Below are 17,948 nucleotides of genomic sequence, written 5' to 3'. Positions count from 1 at the left end.
AGACACAAAGAGCTTAAACACCACATTGATATATGATAAACTGGTAGAGGAGAATAACTGAACTAAATATCACCATGATGTGTGTGAGTTAAGACAATAAACAACTGAATATTGCTTTGATTAAACTTTTACATAGCAAAGATTGTATTAAATCACATTTGAGATACGACGATCTGATGATTGCGTCAAATAATCATAGTCATTTTTTCATTTTTAGATGTTTTTCTTAGAATTTTATCAAGAAATTCAAACAACATTTAAATGTAAATTAAGTAAATATAATGTCACATTTTCCCAAGCATGCGTAAACAAGCATGTTTTTAAGGTTAAAAAAAAAAAAAAGAAGCAGGGCCAGTTTCAGTATACTGAAGGAAAATCTGAAGGTTTATTTTTGTAGAGGACCTGTTGATGATGAATATTTATTTACATACAAATATGTCAGATTCAGGACTTGTTGGCAGGAGAGAAAGGAATATTTTGTTTAACTAAAAATGTAACTTGTTTTTTTTAGCTTTCAGACAAAAAGAGACAACATATTAAAACAAGCAGAGTGCATGTATACACTTTAAAACAAGGCGTCATGCATTACTGCTTCAAGTGGTTTTGCACAAGGGGCAACAGTTGTGTCACAGAGATCTCTTAGGCATGCAAAGAGCAAAAAAGTAGCAATAAAAAAATCCTGCAGTCACTGAGCTAAGCACCACATTTAAGAGGATAAGAGATGCTTGTAGCCGTGGCGACCTTAAAAACTACTGAGGGAATCTTAAATCCACAGAGATGATGAGAAAGTTTGATCAGAAAGCAGCAAATATTCTTTTCTCACTGTACTGTAAAATATATTTGTGACAGAAAATAAATAGCTGCATATTTCACAATTGTAACTCCAAATGGTCATGGTCTTGCACTGTAGAATTCAAGTTCCCCATAATAATGTCTGCCGCCATGTGATAATAGTAGCTGAATTACAAGAATCACGACTTTTCTAAACACAAGAACAAAAGCCGACTGTACCTCTGTGACAGACCTGAGCTGCTCTTCCCTGCTGTAATTAAACCACATACGCCTTAAGGAGGGCCTGGAGAGACACACATTGCACAATACTACCTCTTTGCTGTGCTAAATCAACAATATCCTCAGTGATGTGTCTTGTATAAACTGCTACGTATGTGTGCCAAGGTTCTTATCCTGTTGGAGATATTATAGAGGAAGCGATCAAACACGTGTAGCGCATCTGAGACAATAAATGGGTCTTGAGACAACAGCTTCACCTCACTGTTTCCTGCAAGACCTCTCCTCTCTGAAGACAGGAAAGAAGTATATGTGGATATTAGGAGAGGAAGGGACTAAAGACAGAAGTGTTTCTGGTGTTTATCTCACATGTACCACCCAACTAGTCTGCAGTGTGTCTCTGAAAGTAACACTGACAGCAGATTGTTAGAGGCAGGTTAGTGCTACATAGCATGTTTGATTGTATGATGTTTAAATGTTTAAATAATTCAAGATTAGATATGAAACCAATTTAAAAGTGGAGAACTAGTGCATTTTTGTTTATTATTATTTTTATATTGTCATTCTAATGTTCCTGTGTATGCTACCTAACATTGGATTATGGCTTTAAATCAGCATTCTTGCTAACTCAGAAATGATCCCATCTCGTATTTTTATACTGGAGTGTATTAGGGGCCGTGACACGTCCAGACTTTTCTGAATGGGGTTGCCCAGCCGGGGCACTGAGTAGTGCAGGGATGGCATGAAGTGTAACAGAAAGCATTCATTTACCCGTTCTGTCACAACTAATCATATCTATTTAAACTAACTCTACAGTATCCTATAGTTGTTTTATCCTGTGTGTATTTTTCAAGTCCTGCCTCTGACAAATAATGTAATAAATAAAATCATATAAAAAATACTGAAGGATGTCAGTATTATCAGTTGGCACCAGAGCTTCCCTCCTGGACACACTTCATAATGTGCCAAGTCTCTATCACATAAACGACAAGTCAGGGGCGTAGATGGCCTAGCGGTGAAGTCATGCCCCATGTCTGGCTTAGCGATGAAATGTCAGGCTGATAACAAACTAACATCTGTCGTTGTTTCAACATCTTTCTCTGAACACAGCGGACAATACGGTGCCTTCATCTTTGTGTTTTGTTTCAGACATTATTGTAGCTCTAATCAAAGGCGTACAGCTCCATTGTACATTTATGAATGTCCATTATAACTGTATTGGGCTTATATATGCATTGCCAATTTGTAGCCTTAAGAAAAAAGACAGTTTAAAACACTTTGAAACATTGAACCAATTAAAGTCTTTTAACTCATAATGATTCAGTGAAAAGCAAAAGCAGACCATTTGGAACAATTCCTTCAATGACTTCAACACCAAACAAAAACAGCAGCTGTCACAAGCAACACATGTCATGACACATGTTCAACACTTCAACAAAGTCCTCAATAATCCAATGTAGAATTATTTCAAATACAACAAGTGCTGCTGCAGTGCTTCCTCTGCTGACTGCTGAAGAGTATCTGACCTCTGAGTGTGTGTAGGTGGATGTACGTGTTGTTACATCAAATAAAAATTAACTGAGATACAAAGTTCCTCAGTGTGTGCATACAGGAAAGATGAGCAAGAATGTGATTGTGAGGAGGGTGCTTGTGTTTACATGAAGTGGAAATGTTGAGCATACCTCAGCAGTGACAGTAAAAGGTCCTGACTGTGGACACAGCTAGTCTGGCCCTGCGTGTGCCCTTAGTGTCCATAAAGAAGGATTATCAGTGCCCGATTGTGTCCCTCTCCAGCAGCTGAGGAGCCTCCTGAATGTGTAGGAACTGAAGATATATATACTTACTATATACAATATACTCTGCCACTTTAACGCAGAGGCCTCAGATTTGAAGTGGCTACAGAAATTTAAAGAAAATAATTACAGATGTGTACACACAGAAAGCAGTGCTGTGTGTTTGTTTTTTAAGATTGCTTTTTGGGCTTTTCCGCTTTTAGTGATTGAACAGCTTTAGAGAAACAGGAAATTCAGGCACAGAGATTGGGGGATGATATAGACCAAACAACATCAGGATCGTGAGTCGACCCTGTCACCAGTATGATGAGGACTATAGCCTAACCCAACTGAGCTAAACAAGCCCCCCGGGAGTGGTTTTAAAAGAAAAAAATATATTTTCTCCAAGCACGCGTCTGTATTTATACAAAAAAATAAATGCTGGTAGGTTTGGAAAAAAAACATGTTTTCGAGAAGAATAAAACTTTGCCACAAAGTAATAATTGCAAATCCATAACCGTAGAATTTGATGTAATTTGCACAACTTTAGAGAATATATTTCGTCACATGACCTCCGAAATTGAAAGTGATACAAAAAAATCAGTGCACTGTCCCTGGCATGGGTCAACACTGAAGCCTACATTTCCCATAATGCAACCACAAGTTATTTTTCATTAAAACCCCCTGTGTTTTAGAAGATACATATTTTTACCATACTTAACTTACCACTATACCTACTTTATCACCTTACTTTTCAAAAATCTGTAGTCTCAACACCAAGGTTGACAACAACGTCATCATTTTGTCACACTAGATCCAAGGTCTACAGAACTACAGACAATCTCCACATGCTGAGTATAATAACTCACTATACTCACTTGCCACTGTTAGTTTGCTCAATATTGCCAAATGCTTTTCTCATGGTGGATTAATGTTAGGCCTCAGTCAATAATATGACAAAGATAGTTTGATAATATATGTTGTGAATTGACTCTATACAAATAAATCTGATGGATTGATTGATTTAACGATGAGTAGGCCTAAATGTTGAAACAAATTAATTGTCTTCATTGCCAAGCTAATGTGACAACAAGGTTACTGTCTCTTTAATATTTCAGAATGGCCATTTTCCATGTTATCTTTCAGTGCCTATATTGACCTCTTTGTGCCTTCTGGTAGACATCCAGAGGCCTCTCACAGTGACATGAGGGCCTCTTCAGGTCAAAACCAGCTGACATGGTTATGGAGTTACCAAAGCCCCTTACAAAACACATATAGCTTATAGTATGTGAACGTGTGTTTAGTATACATTTACCAAAAAAAGGATCTTTAACAACCAGTTCAGCCAGTTTCCTTTTATTACCCAAAAGTATTATTGCACAGTGTCTAACAGAAAAAGTAAATGAAAAACAGCCGCTCAAAAACATAACCACATATCTATCTATCACGTAGAAATAATGTAACATTTTTCATGGAGATATACTGATCTGGGTCACGTTTAGAACAAGACCTTTCCTTTGAGTGCTCTAATCTCGTGATGAGTTTAATAAGTGCGTCAAGGAAAAACTAAGAGTGGGAGGCTTGAAGATTAAATAAGGCATAGTGATTAGAGAGAGGCTTCTTGTATAAGTGAGCCATTAGACAGTTCCTACAGATATATGCTTAATGCTAAAAAAAAAAAAATACAACCCATTTTTTTTAGACTACAAAAAAAAAAACGTTTTAATGCTGCAGATTTTAAACTTAAAGTTAAAATTGTGTTTTCATTCTCTAATCCTGGCCATTAGATAAACTCAATCCAAACTTGGCTGAATCTCTAGTGATGCTACTATACCAATTCATCTTCTCATTTTAGAGCCTGATTACAGCAGAGAGAGAGAAATATGATGAATTAAACTTCAAATGTCGTGGGTGGGTGGATGGATGGATGTAAATTAATGTATTCCAACCTCTCTCAGCAGGTCTATTACATTAAGTGGACAGTTGTTGAAACACACAAAGCAACAAACACAGGGAGTGTGAGACTCATCTTTCACGATGCCGCAGTAGGGGACGTATCAGTCGGCAGTTTGTGTTCATCTCAAAGACTGGGATTGTCTCTAGAGGGGAGATAACCTTGTACCCGAAACATGAGAGAGCCCATTGAAGAGTTGAGCTGTGTGAGCGCCACTCAGATCAAACCTTTCTATTTTCTAAATATAGTGCAATCATCGTTATGCTCATGAGACGGCCGACAGCATCCTAAATGCAAAGTGGGGGCATGTGAATGGGGAAACACTCATTATAGAACTGAAACAAACTGCTTTACCTTAAAATACCTCACATTGCACATAGTGCCTTACATTATTACTGAACCCTCCCTAAATAGTCACCCTGCAGAGCCTGGCCCCCTTCTTTAATGTAACTTAAAAGTATCTTTTTTTATTATTACTACCATTATTATTATGCATATGTTTTTTACATTCACCTTGTCTAAATGTGTTGCCTTGTGTTTTACTCGCACCCGCGATCAATAACTGATCCATCAAATCTCCAAACCACAACAAAAGTGATCTCATGACACCTTAAATAAAGAGCAGGTACACGTCATACTCTTTAGTTATTATCAATTAGTAGTTCTTACTCATTGGTTGAATAATACTGAGTGTCTCTACTAGAAGAACTTCCTTTAACAGGCAGAAGCCAGACTGATTGTCCCCATTGTCTAGAGAACGTTAGAAGGGGAGAGGCAGAAGAAGCAACATGTGTAGAAACAAACACACAAACAAAGAAGCAGACAGACAAAAGAGAGCAGTACTGATGCAAAATCATTTCTACATGAAGTTTTTCTTCAGTACTGAACAAGAAAACATCAGTTTTCAAATGTATTTTTGTACCATAACCTGTAAGATATACTACACAAGCCTTCAATACACTCATACTCTTTGTACTATAATGGACCAGCTCTCCCCAGAGAATTAACCCTCCAGCCTGAGAACTGAGGGTCATGAGTTCTACTTCCTGTATGGGAGCTAATAATAGCGGGTTCACCCAAAGAGGCATCTCAAAAAGAAGCTCTTCAACTGTGTTGTTTTCCAGCAACTCTACATTACAGCTCCCTCTCTCTCTCATCTTCCTTTACATACACACACACACACACACACACACACACACACACACACACACACACACACACACACACACACACACACACACACACACACACACACACACACACACACACACACACACACACACACACACACACACACACACACACACACACACACACACACACACACACACACACACACACACACACCATTAACATTGTCAAAGGCAGGCCTGTTTGAAGTCCTGTGGGCAGAGATATTGTGGTTGTCACCAAAGAAACACAGCATAACACATTCAGCAGAGCCTCTCAGTATAAACACACAGCAGTTAGTGTGGTGATGTCAGGCCTCAGGAGTCCGCTCTGTGTGTCTCTTACCTCTGAACTTCTTGGGAGGGTTGTTGAGGTCCCCTGCGTCAGGCTGGACCACACAGCGGTCATCCACCAATCTATGGATACACACATTCAAAAAGTATTAGATACAGGACACACACACCTGCAGTAACCTATCGGTCTTTGCTCTTACACTTTTATTTAGTGTACTTTGGCAGGTACACTATGTATTGTTCTATTGATCACCGATGGTACAATCAGCTGCAAGGTTTCTTTTTTTTTTTTTTTTAAACTGAAATAGTCTAAGATCCGATATCTTTACTATGGAAATAAAGCATGAATTGTTTTAGAACAGCATTTGTTTTTATAAGCAACTTATCTTCAAAGACGTTTTCTTCAGCAAAACTTCAGTTTGACTGGAATTCTTGGAGTTTTGTACATGTTGGTCGACCAAAACAAGACTTTTAAACAGTTAATTTTGACTCTATGTTGGGCATTAGGTTTAACAATGTTGTTGCTGGATATGGGACAAAAATATGAATCGGCTACACACAGAAAATAATCAGGAAACTATCCAGAGATAAAAGAAAATAGGTTTAAGCTGTAGCCTTTATTTATGGATTTATTTTTTTTAAAGTTGAATGCAGTACTTTTTGTGTCAACAAATTGTAAAAATTGCGCTTTTAAAATATTCAAACTACAACATTATTTCATTTGTAGTAACACAAGATTTATTAAAGATAGAGATGCACTGATCCGCTCTTTTTCAGTTTTGATCTGATACATTAAAAGTGTTTTGGTTGTTGTTAGTATTATATGTAAGACTACACAAAGCTATAGGAAACCCAGCATTGCATTTCTTATTGAAAGAGCAAAAATAAATAAATAATAAAAATGCATGAAAATAAAATCAATCCAAAGAAATGTATTTAAACTTTGAGCTGGCTGCACATACAAGCAGGTAGCAGCAACAACTGTCAGGTTTTCATATTCAATCTTCTTAAACTGAAGTGCAAAAATGATACTTTTTTTATAATTTCGTCTGAACGTCCAGCTGGAGACGATTTGTGAGCGCTCACAGTTCAGTCTGAATGTCTTCAAAGCGAGACAGTGCGAGAATGACAATTTGTGCCCAAAGATCTTTCTTGATCAGTGACGTGGATGTGCACCGTCAGTCGTCTGATATCCAATATGTATAACGTCAATATCGGATCAGATACCGATATCAAATTGAGTCCGTCCTATCTCTATTTTAAGAAAGCTGTGATCTTAACATTTGGAAAGCTGGAAGCATTTCATGTTTGTTATATTTGCTTGATAAAGTACCAAACTGTTTTGATTTATGGAAATGTATTGCTAGTTTACCTTATGTATCTAAACGAGGGGTATGTATCTCTCTGAGCCCTGAGAGTGTGTTAAGTAGTAACCGCCATCCAAGGGGTTACCAAAAAGACAGCTGAATACACAATACCTTGACATATCCCATTCATATTGAGAGTTCTCACATTTTTGTCCCCCACCCTCCACAATAATGAAATCATTCTGGATTAGATGACCTGCATGTGGGCAGGCTGGACTCTCTGGTGACATGCTTAGCTTTTACAAGTTAAAATAACACTTGTCTGGACACAAGCCAAATCCCACATCCATTTCAGTCCTTTTCCTGGGGAATGTGTACAGTTGTCCAAACAGACCTGTCTGCTTGTCCAGTCTGGACACCTCGAGGAAAGACTTAGAATAAGAAAAAAAATTCACTATTTGTATGTGCTTAGTAGATACTAAACAGTGTGTGTGTGTATAATCATCTGCATGTTTGAAAAATACACACATAACTTGTTGATCATTGCAGGACAGGTCATTCATTAACACTAGTTAGTAGTTACACATTTGAGCAAACAGGACAGGTCCTACTGAAGTGCAAAGCAGCATTTTTCACATTGTTAACCTTTGATTTGCTAATGGACCCCCTCTCCTGTTACCAAACAGTGGAAGGGAATGCTGCTCAGCTGGAGATGTTATAATGCTCAAAGAGTTTCTCTCCCCTCAATATTCTCAGTATAGTTTCTTCCTCTGAGGGTAGAGGATCTGGAGAAGGCTGCTGAGTTGTAGGTTGTGCGTGGAGAATATGGCTTCCTTCCAAAACTGTCATGACAGTTTAGTGAATACATGCACTTGTATGTTCGTGTGTGAGTGTGAATGTGTGTGTGTGTGTGTGTGTCTGTGTATGTGTGTGGCGCGTGTGTGTGTGTGTGTGTCTGTGTGTGTGTGGGAAGAACTGGAACTCGAGAAAAGGCCACAATGTCTGTACAGTGACTCAGTCTTTGCTGCAGGTCATTCCATTTTTTATGAGCAGGGGTGGAGGTCCTGGACAGTGACAGTACTGACAGCATTACTGATGCTAGATATCCTCTTGTGACAACAAAACAAAACATTCATGTACGATAACTCTTTTGCTCTCTACATTTTGAGCAAAAGAGGATTTTCAAAGGTCAAATGCAACAAGCTTCTTCTGTGATATGAAAGCCAACACATCAATTCCTAGGGCTATTTTTCAATCCCTACACAAAGAGTACAGGATCATTTTACTCCTAAAAATCAGCTCATACTTGACTCCAAATATGAGGTACAACTGATGAAGAAATACAACAAAATATAACCGTGACTGTGTGGGTGAATGAGACGCTTGCAAGCAGTTTAACCAATATTGTTGTTGAGCACTCCACACCCACTCCTGCCACACTCTCACAAACATACACACTTGTCATTATCTGTGCGTTTCCCTGCCCCTACATTTCCATTTCTTCCGGCACTATCAGTGGTAGGGTCAGCCATGGCCACAGGAGGACCAGTTCAAACGGCCTCAAACTGTTCCCAGAGCTTTGATGATTCAGATAAACTGCAAGGATGTTGTTGTTTTCCTCTTCATTACTTTAGTCCCAATTTGCCATGAATTCATGGAAACTTTGGAAAAATGTTTACAAAAAGTTGCCAGTACTAGTGTGACTTCCCCCCCCTTCTAAATTCTTCCCAACTTGTGGTAGATAGAAGTGTGAAGCAGGACAACACACACGATATGTTCAGCCAATGAGATGGATGCACGTACCCCAGGGTGCTGATGAAACCGTTGGTGGATCCCTCTGCATACAGGGAGCAGATGTCCCCAATATGCAGGAAGCTGGACATCTTATCCGACATGTTGACACAGGAAGAGGACACCTACAGCAGAGAAAAGGGTTCAAACTGAGTTGCTTATGCGAAAAAATAAATGTAATGTTATAATGCCAAACGTTTAAAGAGCGTATGAAGAATCCTAATTTGAATTATCATGTTTAACTTAATCTATAAAATAATTATTTGGGGATTCATCTGGCACTTAATGTGAAATTATTGCAGCTACAGAGTACCTAGTTATGTGAAGTGTCACTTTTTTTTTTAAAAGCGAGGCTTCCCCCTCCCCTGAGAGGACTACACTATACACTGAGACTATATCTGTCTGTTACCTTGGATTTGCATACAAGCAGCAGGGAAATATTTTGGTTGATGAAACTGTAACCTGTTTGTTTTGTAGCTTTCGACTGGACAGTTAATGATTCAGCTACAAGGAAGGTTTGTGCACCTGCAACAGGTCATCTGTGCCAAGGCTGGGTCTGTGTGTAAGCAATGCTGGTCCACTTCACTCAGTTTATCTGCCTGCTTTTGAAGCACTGCCTCTCCCTTAGGTCGATTAATGATGGAAAATAAACTAACGGGCTTTGACTGAATATTGTTTGTGGGAAGCCTAATCCAAAGACATACATGAAGACTTTTTTTTTTTTCTGCTATAGTCTAAACTGCCTACATGGACGCTTTTCTGAACACTTTTAACACATGGAACTTGAGTAAACGAGTCGAAAACTGTCATTTTCAGTCGCCATCCGCAATCACACTGTTTCACCGCAAACCGAAATAATCATCATGCTCACTGTCTTGCCGGGTTTTTTTGTTTTTTTGGGGGGGGGGGGGTTGTAGAGTGTCACTGAAGGCATCACAAGCTCTGCTCATGAACAACGCGCATTTTTCTAAACTATTAAAGACGAGCAAAGCAAACATTTTCTCCCTTGCGAGAAGACAGAAAAAGGAAAAGAGGAGGATGGGTGAAGTGAACAAGTTGTGCGCGCAACTTTACCTCGACTGTGATAAACGCTGCGGTGTTCAGCTCTCTCTGCAGCAGCTAGGAGAGCATGACTGCGGCTTTCCTTCTTCCGACGGGCCGAGGGCGAGCTTCAGCCGTCGGCGACTCTAATAATCCTGTTTATGTCTCTTTTTTTTTTTTTTTGACAGCTGTCGCACCTCTCTGCGCCTCTTGGTGCTCCGGGGCTGCGTTCACTGAGGCAAGGCAGCACACTGGTTGGTTGAGCTGCCTGGCTCACTGCCACTTCTTCCTCGTCTTCTTCTTCCTCGTCTCAGGCGGTGGTAGTGATAAAAGCTGGGAAATGATGTCCATGTAGTGACATCCCTCCAGTAAGGAAAATCTGAATTATATTATCTCGCCCACTGTTAAGACTTGACTGATAAGGTGAGCAAAAAAAAAAAAAATTTATCTGACAAAAGCTGCCAACAGCACCCCCTTCTTTTGTGTAGGCCTGTTAGGCTACTTTTTCAGTTTTCGAGTGAATAATTCCATTGGCTGTAAAAAAATAAAAAATAAAAAGTAATCCAATGTAGGCTAATTGAAGTCACTTTATTGTCATTATTTAAGTAGCCTATATTTTAATAAAAAATGCAGTAGGCTAGTCGGGCACGAAAGAGTCAACTTTTGTTACAGTGCCCCCAGCTGACTGACCACGTGACTTTGCGGAAGTGAAAGTGACAACAACATGAGCGGAGAGTGAGCCGACCGAGCCGTGTACCGCGAGAATGGTGCGTAGTAGTTTGGCGTTTCTCTTCGTTTTTGGTTGTGTGTGTTTGTGTGAATCTGCAGCCCAGCAGGCAGGGTCGAGCTGCGGCTGTGACAAGCTGAGCAGAGCAGCTGCTGAGCGGCCGGCGGAGGAGAAGACGGAGGCAGCAGCCCACAAATACTCCCAAGGCGCCAATGAGAGACTGTATGAGGCACGGGGGAATGGGAAGACAATTCAAAGTCAGGTAAAGATATCGCTGCTCTCATTGTTCAGTCTGTTGTACCATCCAAACAGGACTGAATACATGGGAATAGAAGCAAAAAGCCATTAAATCACCGCCAGTTTTCCTCTTATTTGAGCTGAAAGTATGAGTGGATGTGACGGTACCATTCAAACAATATCAGATAAAGTAAACATGAGTGGTTGTATTTTTGTGTTATAAAGGATGTTTGGATACCTGATAGTCCACTCTAAATCCTTTTTTGTTTGGGTCTAATTTGTAATTCATGCTACGTGTCCTTCTGAAACTGAAACTTTCTCGGGTAATGCGCAGTTTCCCTTCAGCTCATAGGAAGGCACAAGAGGGAAGTGTGATAAAATGATAAGACCACTCTTTACCACAGGTTGGTTTGGCTATATTGTCTGAGAAAGATACTGAAAGTGGAATTTTGGTTGCTACTATTTAGACCTGTAGGCTATCTGTCTATTTGAAGAAAACGTGTGATTCTAGGACTTCAAATCAGTGGTCATGTTTGTTTGGTTAGAAAAGGTAAAACAACACAGTCAGGATTTAAACATTTCAGTGAAGTTAACTCCTGTACCTGGTTTCTGTTTATAATATGATATGTTGGATCTATAATTATTTGTTCCTTTTATTGCTGTAGGGTTTTCCCTTGTGTTTGCGGCGTTAATTGAAGCTTGTTCAGCCTACCCAAATCTATCTCTGTACTTAGAATAAGTCATTCTGGGACCTGATCAAAAGGGCTGCTTGTCTGTTATACCTTTCATACAGATGGTGCTGATTCCTGGAGGAGAGTTCCTGATGGGAACGGACGACCCAGGCATCCCTGCTGATGGGGAGGGCCCTCAGAGACTGGTGTATGTGGACTCCTTCTACATGGACATCCATGAAGTTACTAACAGACACTTTCAGAACTTTGTTGAGGCCAGAGAATATGAAACTCAGGTATGAATGATCACTTCATCTTTTTTTTTTTTTGGAATGATTAATTTTTGGGCTTTTTATGCCTTTATTTGAGATAGGACAGTGGATAGAGTCAGAAAGAGAGTGGTGAACGACATGCAGGACAGGAGCCACAGGCCGGAACTAAGGCCTCTCGCTTGGTGGACCACAGCCTCCTTACATGGGGCACGTACAGTCGCGCACTAACCCCTAGGCTACCGGCGTCCCCAGAATAATCACTTTATCTTAGCTAAAATACTAATTCAACATGTAACATTATCATAAAGTCTCCACATTATATTGTAATAACACACGTGTTAAGGAATATATCATGTCTGTTAATTCTGTAGTGAACGTTTTACACATCCTTTGGTCAATAGCTACAACTCTGACATCAATTTGCACCTGTTTCTTGGCATGTTCTATGGCATGTTACACACACACACACACACACACACACACACATATATATATATATATTTTTTTTTATAATCTGTCTGTTTTTTAAATTTATGTTACTAGGCTCTTGTAGAATTTGTTCGTGCTGTATTGTTTTCTGTATCTTTATTGTCCTGCAATAATATGACCATGCCCCTTTGACATTAAGACTCTGTGCGTCTTTCAGATTATTTGTCCAAATTATGGTGAAAATGATCAAATCTATATACATATTTTTTAAATATCTAGGCCAATCCCTTAAAGAGATCATATTTTGCCCTTTTTGGGGTTCGTATATTTAATCTATGTATCTACTTTTGTACGTTCACAATAGCTAAAGTCCTAAAAGTGTCTGTTTTCATGAACTGCTCCTCCTTGCTCCCTCTCCGCTCTGAGTCCATCAGCTGCACTCTGTTGAGCCCACACTGTTAGACCCCACGTGGGCCAAGTCTGCTCTGATTGGTCTGCCGATCAGCTCTGTCGTTATTGGTCAGTTGCTCAGCACGCTTCTTGTTAAATTTCAACATGAGCTGCAGGGCTTACCACAACGAGCCAATGGACTTCAGTGATCTCACAGTGACAATGACGTCGGACTGACAAATTTTTATCGAGGGGGGCTAGAACTGAGCGTTACATGCAGCTAATGCTACAGCTAACAGGAGGACGTAGGAGAAGCCGCGTTTCCGCGGACTTTGAATTTTTGCACATAGATGTACCTAAACATGCACAGGACATTTGGAAAACACACTGAAGGGCATATAAAACCAGAAAAAGCATAATATGCTACCTTTAAATTATAGAATTAAAATGTCATGGTTGAGAATCAATTGAATACATGTATATCATAAGCTGTTTTTCATTTGTTAAAATTGTGTTGAATATATCACTTCCATAAAAACCCAGTATAAAAAGCAAATATTTGCCAATGGTTATTTAAATGTTTTTACTTCTTCATGTTTTCATTCTTAAAGGCCGAGATATTTAAAGACTCGTTTGTATTCGAGGGACTTTTGAGTGACAGTGTCAAAGACCAAATTGCCCAAGCAGTAAGTATGACTTTTCAATCGTTAAATGACCTTTACAACTCAGTTTCTAATGCTAAATGAGTATGTAGCATTGGTATTGTCACGTCTATTTAATAGATACAAATTACACATTGTCTGGGGAAAAATACTGACTGCTAGTTCGGACAACTACTGCATTTAAAAATGTTTCCTGTAACAGGTTCATGTAGTTATCTTCACATCGTCTTATAGACTGCCAGAAGTGTTTTATTTCAAAACAGTTATTTTTAATACTATGGTTTGTTTAATTATATCACAAATTTCAAGTATTAGTACTGAAGAAATTGGAGTTATGTCAGATTTGCTCTGTTGCAGAAGTGCTTAAAGCACAATGTTATGTTTCCTGCCTATTGGTAAATATGTAAACATGGCAGTGATTTTCCAAAAAAAAGAAGAAAAAACATGTTTTATTGTTCATTAAAATTATAATGTGAAAGAAAATGTTAAATCTCTATAATGTCATAATATTTTGGTGTTTTTCCAACTATAATGCTCCTGAATATATCAAGAACAGTTGATGTGCACTAAGCCTCAACCTGGAGGGCTTTCAAAGTACCCGCCCTGGGTTGCACATACTTTGGCTTCAGGCTCTTATTTAAGAGTTTTGAGAAGGTTCACAGATTGGTTAGAAGAGGCCTGAGCACAGCAGGCCTCCTGTAGACGAAAGCCAGACAGCAAGGAATTAGCTGCTTCATCTCAGCTGTCATGTGCAGCCTGATCCTACGGCTGAGGAGGTGCTCTGTACCCATTAGGTCAGCAACACTGGAGAACGTTAGAGCAATACAATTCTGTACAAAAATGAAGATTCTAGATAGACATTGAAGTGTGATTGTTAGAGAAAAGAAAACAACAATTACAACAGAGATAATACGTATATCAGTCACTAACCACTGCTGCTGTCACTGTTGAACCAGGTTGCTGCTGCCCCCTGGTGGCTACCAGTCAAAGGAGCTGACTGGAAGCACCCAGAAGGTCCAGACTCAACTTCAGCTGACAGGTCAGAAGATACTCTTTCTACACAGGAAACCCCATGATATTTTCAAGAATATATTTGAATTAAAAGCTAACATTATTTAACTTTGTCTTAAAATATGAACACAGTGTCCTATGTGAGTGACGGAGTAAAATTCACTTCTTTTTGTCATACTTTATTCACTTGAAGCATGTAGATACAGCTCTACTTCCAGACACAATTAAAACAAAATTAAAGAATTATGATTTTACAGACTTGCAAACATTTAATCCTATTTTTGAATCTAAAAGGAGGATTTCTGTCAGGCTTCACTGAATATGGTTTGGCTGACCCAAACTGAAAAAAAAAATCAAGCCGAGTAATAATTTAAAAACCTGTTTTGTTTGTAGGCTGGACCATCCTGTTCTCCATGTGTCCTGGGAGGATGCTGTTGCCTACTGCTCCTGGGCCAACAAGAGGCTTCCCACAGAGGCAGAGTGGGAGTACGCCTGCAGAGGCGGCCTCAAAGACAGGTAAGATACATACTGTATATGATATGCCACTATAAAATAATTCTCTTGTGTGCTTGTGGCCTTCATCGCATGTGGAATATCATGATGTACTTCCTCTTCATGTAGACTATACCCCTGGGGAAACAAGTTGTACCCGAAAGGAGAACACTATGCCAACCTCTGGCAGGGAGATTTCCCCAACAACAACTCTGGGGACGATGGATACAACAAAACCTCACCGGTAGGACCCAGAGGGAAAGATGTAGACTTACTTCAGTTGTTGCAATAAAGACCCTTCAGCTATTCTTGAGCCATTGATGTGAAACTGGAAACTGAATTATAATCAAGATGCTGCCTACAGAGTCTACAGGAAATGAAAGGTGCCTGAGATAAAAGCTTGCCTCTGAAGTTGATAAAGTCACAACTGCAGCTACCAGATATCAGATGAATAATAATTGGATGGTATTAATTTTGTTCTGTACAATGGTGGACTTTAAGAGCAAATATAGAATTATCAATCAGGAGGGTATGCACATCATTCTTGAAGGTGTGAGCTTGCTGAGGGAAATTGTATTTTTGTGATTCTGTCAGCTAAAATAATACCAACTCCCATACTTCTATATATCTATTTGAGCAAAAACTGGTTTGTATCAATATAGTTCTTTATCAGAACTGTTTTTATATGACACCATTCTCACTGTACCCTGCAGGTGATGTCCTTTCCTGCTAATAGTTTTGGTCTGTATGACATGGTGGGTAATGTGTGGGAATGGACCTCAGACTGGTGGACTGTGATTCATACCACTGACCACCAACAAAACCCAGTAAGAAGACATTATCTTTAAGCTTTTGTGTTTAATTAGGTTTCTTTTTTTCCCCTGATGTTTCATCATATTTCTGTTTCAGACTGGTCCTCCATCAGGCACAGACAAGGTGAAGAAGGGAGGATCATACATGTGTCACAAGGTAAATGAGACCCCTGCTACTACATTGTAATTGCTGTATTGAATCAGTTGATTGAAACCTTGAAAAAAAATTGCAGTCTGAATTTTTTGTGACATATTTTTTTTAGTTGTTTTCATTATTGTAATTATTTATTAATAATATGCCTAAAACAGGCTTACAAGACACCATTATTTAGCACACAAAAAAAGACCAGAAACCAAATAATACGCAGTTTAGGACCCTAGACAGAATATTGAGAATTAAATCAATGACAGTTTCTTTTCAATCTCTTGCAGAAAAAAAAGTGGCCATCTTTTAAGCCATTCCGTTCTGACATCCTCATTGCAGCAAACATTTCAGGCTAAAATAGCTCACTTGGCAGGCAGTGAGACTATTGTATGCATATAGGTCTTTTGTGCAACAATTTAAATGAAATGGTTCTGACTAAATTTAAACATTTTTGTAGTATGTATTGAACCAAAGCAACAAAAGGCAACACACGCTCTGACAAAAACATTTACAAAGGATGCAGTAGAGCTTGTTGTTACTTTCCACCTGTTGTTAGTGCAGGCACAGCAGCCTGACACAGTATAGTGCTCATACTAATGCATGTGGTGCATTTACTTTATGTGCTACACTATTTTTACCGCCCACTGGTGACCATTTCAGTTTGCCTGCCACCAGCATTTGTTGCCATGGGAATGTGACCGAATGCATGCTATACAAGTCCTGAGCACAGAGATCTGCTTGTTTCATTTGAATAACCCATGTGATTGGAGGGAGGATGACAGTTAGAAATGCTTAATGAATGCATACAAACATGCTCAGTACAGAATGAGCAAAAAAAGAAACTGAAATAAAGTTGTGACTACAATAGGAAGTTACTGAGTATTAGTCTTTATAGTTTTTGATTTTTTATGCTTTCAAGCACAGTTAAGACAATTGATGTATTAACAGTATGTTCCCCCCTCTTCCTCTTCTCCAGTCTTACTGTTACAGATACAGGTGTGCAGCCCGAAGCCAAAACACTCCGGACAGCTCTGCCTCTAATCTTGGTTTCCGTTGTGTCTCTAAGGAACAACAGTGACCTCAGCTGTGTGTCCGAAACACTGTGTCCTTTATTTAAGCTTATCTCTGGCCTCAATGTTGGATGTGGAAAAAAGTGTGAAAGTGGATTCCTAAGTGCCATCTCATTAATGTGCAGTTAAAGATGAGAATGACAGAGGACTGGCCGGAGGTAAAAAATGTCTTACATTCTAGTAGATCATCTCAGAAGAGGGAATTTTATAATGGTATTATTTTTGTATTTTTTTTAAAGAAACAAACAGAAGACATAAAAAATGTTTTTTTAATAAAACAATTGTATTGATTATCAGCAAGGACTTGCTGAGATTTAGACTGAAAGTCCATGAGAACTTCACATGCTGATGCTTTCAGAGATGTTTCTTGAAAAATGGGATAATTCATAATTCCATTCGTCTTGATGTGAATTTGTGTTTTTTTATTTTTTTATTTAATTTATTTTTTATTTTACTGTGGGATTTCTGTTGTCCAAAAAGAACCACTTTTTATTCAGTCTTGAGTCTTGAATAACAAGACAAATGTGGCTCTTTTTGGCATAATATGACTCAGAATGGTAATTTTTGCACTTGTATGGGAGACTTTAAATTTATTAAAAGTAATGCCTTGCCTCACCTATACTTTGTTATCAATGTCACTTTAGCATTGTATATGTCAACCAACTACAGCGTTGTAGGATAAAAAGGTGTAATA

At 38.9% G+C, this 17,948-nt stretch overlaps 2 protein-coding genes across 2 annotated transcripts in view; one reads left to right on the top strand and one right to left on the bottom strand.

The window, feature by feature from the left end:
- itpr1a (inositol 1,4,5-trisphosphate receptor, type 1a) overlaps positions 1-10,508 on the bottom strand; it is a 70,038-nt gene extending 59,530 nt beyond the window's left edge. The window contains exons 1-3 of the mRNA XM_020645112.3: positions 10,370-10,508; positions 9,308-9,420; positions 6,250-6,320 (exon numbers count right to left, since the gene is read on the bottom strand). Of these exons, the coding sequence (XP_020500768.1) occupies positions 6,250-6,320; positions 9,308-9,399 (163 nt within the window). The 5' untranslated portion in view covers positions 9,400-9,420; positions 10,370-10,508. The remainder of the gene's footprint in view (positions 1-6,249; positions 6,321-9,307; positions 9,421-10,369) is intronic.
- A 4-nt stretch (positions 10,509-10,512) lies between these two features.
- Positions 10,513-17,871, top strand: sumf1 (sulfatase modifying factor 1). The gene is made up of 9 exons (XM_020645111.3): positions 10,513-11,325; positions 12,094-12,267; positions 13,674-13,748; positions 14,681-14,763; positions 15,129-15,251; positions 15,357-15,471; positions 15,941-16,054; positions 16,137-16,196; positions 17,161-17,871. Exons 1-9 carry the CDS (start codon positions 11,101-11,103, stop codon positions 17,260-17,262), a joined length of 1,071 nt encoding a protein of 356 aa, XP_020500767.2. The 5' UTR covers positions 10,513-11,100; the 3' UTR covers positions 17,263-17,871.
- The last annotated feature ends 77 nt before the right edge of the window (positions 17,872-17,948 follow it).

The sequence above is a fragment of the Labrus bergylta genome, chromosome 5, assembly GCF_963930695.1.
Source record: "Labrus bergylta chromosome 5, fLabBer1.1, whole genome shotgun sequence".
NCBI lineage: Eukaryota > Metazoa > Chordata > Actinopteri > Labriformes > Labridae > Labrus > Labrus bergylta.
Note: the sequence above shows the minus strand (reverse complement) of the source record. Positions and strands in the feature narration are given on the sequence as shown.